The sequence below is a fragment of the Humulus lupulus genome, chromosome 1 (assembly GCF_963169125.1).
Source record: "Humulus lupulus chromosome 1, drHumLupu1.1, whole genome shotgun sequence".
Lineage (NCBI taxonomy): Eukaryota > Viridiplantae > Streptophyta > Magnoliopsida > Rosales > Cannabaceae > Humulus > Humulus lupulus.
The window spans coordinates 27,930,055-27,936,124 of record NC_084793.1 but is presented as its reverse complement, the minus strand read 5'-3'; the positions used below and the strand labels follow the sequence as shown (position 1 = coordinate 27,936,124).

The 6,070-nt window shown below is 38.4% G+C and overlaps 1 protein-coding gene across 1 annotated transcript; it reads left to right on the top strand.

The window, feature by feature from the left end:
* Positions 1-411: 411 nt before the first annotated feature.
* Positions 412-3,688, top strand: LOC133805147 (uncharacterized). The gene is made up of 5 exons (XM_062243282.1): positions 412-1,251; positions 1,342-1,588; positions 1,877-3,149; positions 3,378-3,498; positions 3,602-3,688. Exons 1-5 carry the CDS (start codon positions 412-414, stop codon positions 3,686-3,688), a joined length of 2,568 nt encoding a protein of 855 aa, XP_062099266.1.
* The last annotated feature ends 2,382 nt before the right edge of the window (positions 3,689-6,070 follow it).

The window sequence follows — 6,070 nt, the reverse complement described above, 5'->3', positions numbered from 1 at the left end:
GTCAGCTAACAGAACAAGGGGTGGACTATGAATGGTTGCCTGTTAAATGTAAAACATGCTCAAGTTATGGTCATTCTATGGCTGACTGCCGTAAGGAGATGAAAACTCAGTGGGTTAAGAAAGACAATCTTCCTAGAACTTCTCCTGAGGATGGGTGGGACAAGGATGAACAATCTTTGGGTGCTATACCTAATTTGCCTAAGGATTTGGCTGAAGTTCCTAATGTTGCTGAGGGCCAGAGTGCTAGAGATAAGTGGTAATCTCTTATGAAAATGGTTCATTTGTATAAACAAGGGCCAACAAAGAGTAAAAATAAGAAAGCAAGTAAATCTGTGGAAACAGGATAGAATCTGACAAATCCTTTTGAGGTGCTCCAGGAGCAGTTAGAGGGGGAGAAAGGAGGAATAGGTAATGTTAGCTCTTCTTATGGATAATTGTAATATCTTGAGCTGGAATATAAGGGGGTTGAATGGTTCGAAAAAACAAACTGATGTGTTAGATATTTGTAGGAGGAATAAAGTGGGGGTTGGAGCTCTCTTGGAAACTAAAATGAGGGGGAATAAAGTCATGGAGTTGATGGCTAATAAATTTAGGAACTGGGATTTTTATTCCAGTCCTGTTACTGAAGGTAGAATATTGATCATATGGAGGAAGATCTTTGTCAAGGTTATTGTTCTAGAGGAGACAACTCAATATGTTCACTGTTATATTAAAATGGCTGGTCAGAAACATCCTTTTAGTGCTACATTTGTGTATGGGCTCAATTCTATGGAGGAACGGAAGATCTTATGGCAAAGATTACCAAAGCTTTCTCTTCTAGCCTCTTCTTGGGTTATATTAGGAGATTTTAATGCTATTTTTACAGAAAATGATAGAAATGGAGGTAAGCCTGTGTCTAAAGCGGAATTATTAGATTCTTCTCAGTGGCTTGCCAGGAATCAAATGGATTCGCTTAAAAGAGTTGGCTCTTTCTTTACTTGGACTAATAATCAAGATGGGTCTGCTCGCATATATTCTAAGATTGACCATGGTTTTGCTAATGAGGAGTGGCTGGATTTTTTTCCTAATACAACAGCTATGTTGAGTTGGGAAACAGTTTCAGATCACTGCTCTTGTACAGTTTCTATTCTGGCCGTGGAGAATTTGGGTGTTAAGTTGTTTCGTTTTTATAATTTCTGGACTGAACATAAAGTTTTTAAAGAGGTGGCCTTAGATAGTTGGAGGAAGCCGATTAAAGGGACTGGTTTGAAGGCTATCTATTTGAAGACAATGTGGATGAAACATAAGTTGAAGAGATTTAATAGGGATCATATTGGAGACATAGGGGTGTAATTTCAACAGGCTAAAGATCAATATCAGGCTGCTCTATTCCATGCTCAGCAACATCCCCGAGACTTTACTCTTCAAGATAAAGCTAAGGCTGCTGCTGATGCATTCATAATTCAGGAGCATATGTATCACAACTTCCTGGCTCAAAGAAGCAAGCTTACTTGGTTAAGGAAGGGTGACATGAATACTGCTTATTTTCATGCTTGTCTGAAAAAGCGCAAGGAGGAGAATAGAATAGCTTCTTACATAACTGAACAAGGTAGGGTGGTGGATAATATTTCTGATGTGGTTTCTCATTTTCTGAATCACTTCAGAAGTTTTATGGGTAGCCCTAGGGAGTGTGTAGAGATGGGATCCAAACTCTCAATTGACTAGCAGCTTCAATTGTTGAAGCCTTTCTCTCACAAGGAAATACGAGATGCAATATTTAGTATTCCCAATATCAAATCCCCGGGTCCAGATGGGTTTGGTTTTGCATTTTTTAAGGTGTTATGGCTGGAAATTGGCAGTGAAATATGTAGAGCTATAGGATAGTTCTTTGAGACAGGCAGTATTCCTGAGGAGCTTCTTAATACTACTCTGTCCTTGGTCCCTAAAACTGACAATCCTTCTCGGGCTGTGGACTATAGGCCTATTGCTTGTTGTTCTACCATTTACAAATGTATTTCAAAGCTATTATGCTCTAGATTGGCCAGGGTCCTTCCTGATTTAGTTCAATTAAATCAGGGAGCTTTTGTTCAAGGTAGATCAATAGCTCATAATATCTTAATTTTCCAAGATCTTATCAAGAATTATGGGAGATCTTCTATCTCGCCTAGGTGTGCAATTAAAATTGACATAAGCAAAGCTTATGACACAGTCGATTGGTGGTTTATTGAGGATCTCCTAAAGGCTTTGTGTTTCCCTGCTAGATTTATAGGCTGGATTATGACTTGCTTAAAAAACACATCGTATTTCTTGCTTATGAATGGAAGGGTTCAAGGAAGTTTTAAGGGTGAGAAGGGGCTTCGTCAAGGAGATCCAATGTCACCACTTTTGTTTGTTTTAATCATGGAATATCTCACTCGGAGACTCCAACTGGCAGCTCAAGATTCTGTTTTCAGGTTTCACCCAATGTGTAAGAGTCTTAAACTTCTTAGTTTATGTTTTGCAAATGATCTGATTTTATTTTGTAAAGGATCTCTTTCAGCTGTTAAAGTGCTCAAGGGTGCTCTAGGGGATTTCAGTTCTGCTACAGGGATCCAAATTAATGCTAGCAAATCTCATATATACTTTGGGGGAGTTTCTGCTGTTGACAGACAGATGATAGCTGCTGAGATACAACTTTCAGAAGGGTCCTTTCCTCTTAAGTATCTTGGTGTCCCTATGAGACCAACCAAATGGAAGCATGAAGAATGTGACATTATCATCCAAAAATTCAAATTGCAATTACATACTTGGGCTAGTAGGCACTTATCCTTTGCTGGTAGAATCCAACTCATCCATTCAATTCTCTTTGGGCTGAGGAACTACTGGATGATCATTTTTGTTCTTCCCCAAAGTATTATTAAGGAAGTTCAAAAACTTTGTCGTGGTTTTCTCTGGGGAGTTAATGGTAATAAGATCAAGATTCATGTGGCATCTTGGTCGAAGGTCTGTCTGCTTAAAGCTTATGGAGGTCTTGGGTTCAGAAATGGTTCAGTTTGGAATCGTGCCATCTTAGCAAAGTATATTTGGGCTATTTCTGAGAAGCATGATGTGATTTGGGTTAAATGGATTAATTCAATCTACTTGAAAGGCTCAAATTTCTGGTCCTATAAGCTGCCTCCTGATACAAGCTGGTATTAGAGGAAGTTATGTAATTTGAGGGGAAAATTTAGCTGTGATGAGATTAAAGCTGCTGGTGCATCAGGAAAGTTTCAAACATCTAAACTTTACAACAGTACCCTTTGCCAAAAACAGGTTGGCTATCATCGAGCTGTATGGTGTAGGTTGTCTATCCCTAAGCACAAATTTCTGTTATGGCAAGTTGTTAACTCTCAGCTGCTTACCCGTGATAATATGCTCAGGTTATGTGTGCCAATTGAATCACTTATGTGTCCTGTTTGTGGTAGCTTTGCTGAGAGTCATTCCCATCTGTTCTTTGATTGTTATCTTTCCAAGCAAGTTACAGAGCTTATCTTTGATTGGGTGGTTTTTAAAGCTTGCCCTACTGAGTTTGCTAGTTGAAAGGTTTGGCTTGCTAGCAGAAAACCTGGAATCCTGTTTTCTATCACTAACATGATTTTGGCAGCTGCTGTCTATAGCATATGGAGGAATCGAAACAGATGTATTTTTGACAGATTTTCTTGGACTGCTGTTGGTCTTGCCACTGAGATAAAGTCTATAATTCAACACAGATTAAATATTGTAAAAAATAGAAAATTGTCTATACAGTAACAAAGAGTTATAGCTAAGATTTCAATGTAATTAGCTTGGGTGGGCTGTTTTTGTTGCCTGTGTTTGTAGAATTGGTGGGGTTTATTCCTTGTAAGTAGTTTGGGTGGCTGAATTTGTAGCCTGTGTTTGTACAGTTTGGCTGGTTGATTAATGAAGTTCCATTCTTCTTGATAAAAAAAAAACACAGAAACTCTACCCCAAATTATCAGCAATCCATCAACCAACTTATACTCAGAAACCCAAAATTAAACACAAGTTCTAAGCTTCAAGTAACTCAACTCAATTAAGCAAATTAAGTTAGAATCTTACCTGAATTGATGGTCTATACTCCTCAGAAACCCTTGGTTGTCTCTACCCTTGCTTCTCCTCAGTTTAAGCCAGCTCCAACCCAGCTTGATCACCTCAATTTTCCTTCAGTTGCTAAAACCTCAACCACCAAGGGAGAGAGAGAAAAAACATGAGGGAGAAGGAGAGTGAGGACTAAAAGTTCTACCTCTTTCTGATTTGATCCTAAGTATTCACTGGATATATCCCTTATTTAAACAAAAGACCATTAAGCCCCTTGAATCCATCTAAGTCCTCAAATATCATATATTAACATAATTAAACCAATCATTGCCCTCCTGGCACGCTAATCAAGGCCCTAAGCCTTATTAGCAAATTTGGGACGTTACAGCTGGGGTTTGGTCAAAACTTGAAGGTTTGTACATGACAAAATCCCTGGTAAATCGTCTCTATCTAAAGCAAGCTTTATATTCTTTTAAGATGAAAGAAGATAAACTTGTTGAAGAACAATTGGATGTTTTTAACAAGTTAATTCTTGATTTGGAAAACATTGATTTTACAATAGAAGATGAAGATCAGGGCTTATTACTTTTATGTTCTCTGCCAAAGGTATATTATGCTCATTTCAAGGAAACTTTGCTGTTTGGAAGAGATTCTTTGTCTCTTGATGAAGTACAGGCAGCAATGAATTCGAATGAATTGAATGAAAAGAAGGAACCAAGATCTTTTGTTAATGGTGATGGACTAATAGTGAGAGACAGAAATACAAGAAGGGATACCAAGAATGACAGGAATAGATCAAAGTCACAGCAAATAAACAACAGTGGAAATAGTAGTGGAAATGGTGGAGGAAATGTTCCCAACATCAGGTTCCATCATTGCAGAAATTAGGGGCACACTAGAAGATTTTGTCCAGAAAGGCAGAGATGAGGATTTAACAAAGAGAGAAACAATGATTCAGGGAATGCTGCTATTGCATAGGATTGTTATGAATCCTCAGAGGGTCTGATGGTGTCAAGCAATAATCCAGAAACAGAGTGGATAATGGACTCGGGTTGTTCCTGTAATGCCCCAAAATCCCTAATAAGGTATAGGACCTTGATTAGGAGGCCGGAAGGGCCATAATTAATTTATTATGTTATTAAATGATTATATGCATGATTATGTGAATTATATTATAATATGATGATAAATGCATGCATATGGGTCCATTTTTTTTTAATTATAAGGCATTTTGGTAATTTGGCCCGTTGATGGCATAATTGTGTATTTTCATGCATGTTGGAGAATTATGAGTAATACCACATTATATGTGGATTTGTTTGAGCCATTCGACATGAGACGATCTTTGAATGCAAGTTATCAGTCTGGTCATAACAGGGTTAGTTTCGGGGTTCGGGGTGAGTCTCAAGGTAATTTGGTGATTAGAACATTACCAGGAATTAAAGGGTAATGGGATATGAATTATTAGCATTTGAGAATATTGGAAATAACAGGAATTGGAGGGTGTTGATTATGATTAACGAGATAGGCGGGAAACGACAGTTTTTCCCTTGGTGGCCATAAGAAGACTTTAAATGACCTAGGGGTATTTTAAGTCTTTTCACCCTAAGGGTATATTTAGCCATTAGAAGGCCGTGGAATTTGTAGAAAATAGAGCATCTCCTTCACCTTCTTCCTCTTCATTCGTTCATCATTTTCTTCTTCATTTCTACTTGGATTTTGAAGCTCTTTTGAGGAACCAAGCTACGGAACCAAGCCTTAAGGGTTTTGGGTTGTGTTCCACCATTGAAGAGGGTTCTAAGATTAGATTGAGGTGACCGCTAAGGGATTAAAGGATCGATTGTTCTCAAGGGTCGTTCAATTGTTATTTCTCACTCGAACCAGAGGTAAGAAAACTACACCTAGTATGTGATGCATGTGATGTGTAACGCTCTGGTTACCCCAGAACCGTTACGGTGAACGATAAACCGCAAATTTGACCCGCTACCCGAGTCCTTTGGTTAAAAACGTGTTCTAAGTGTCATTAACAGGTTAA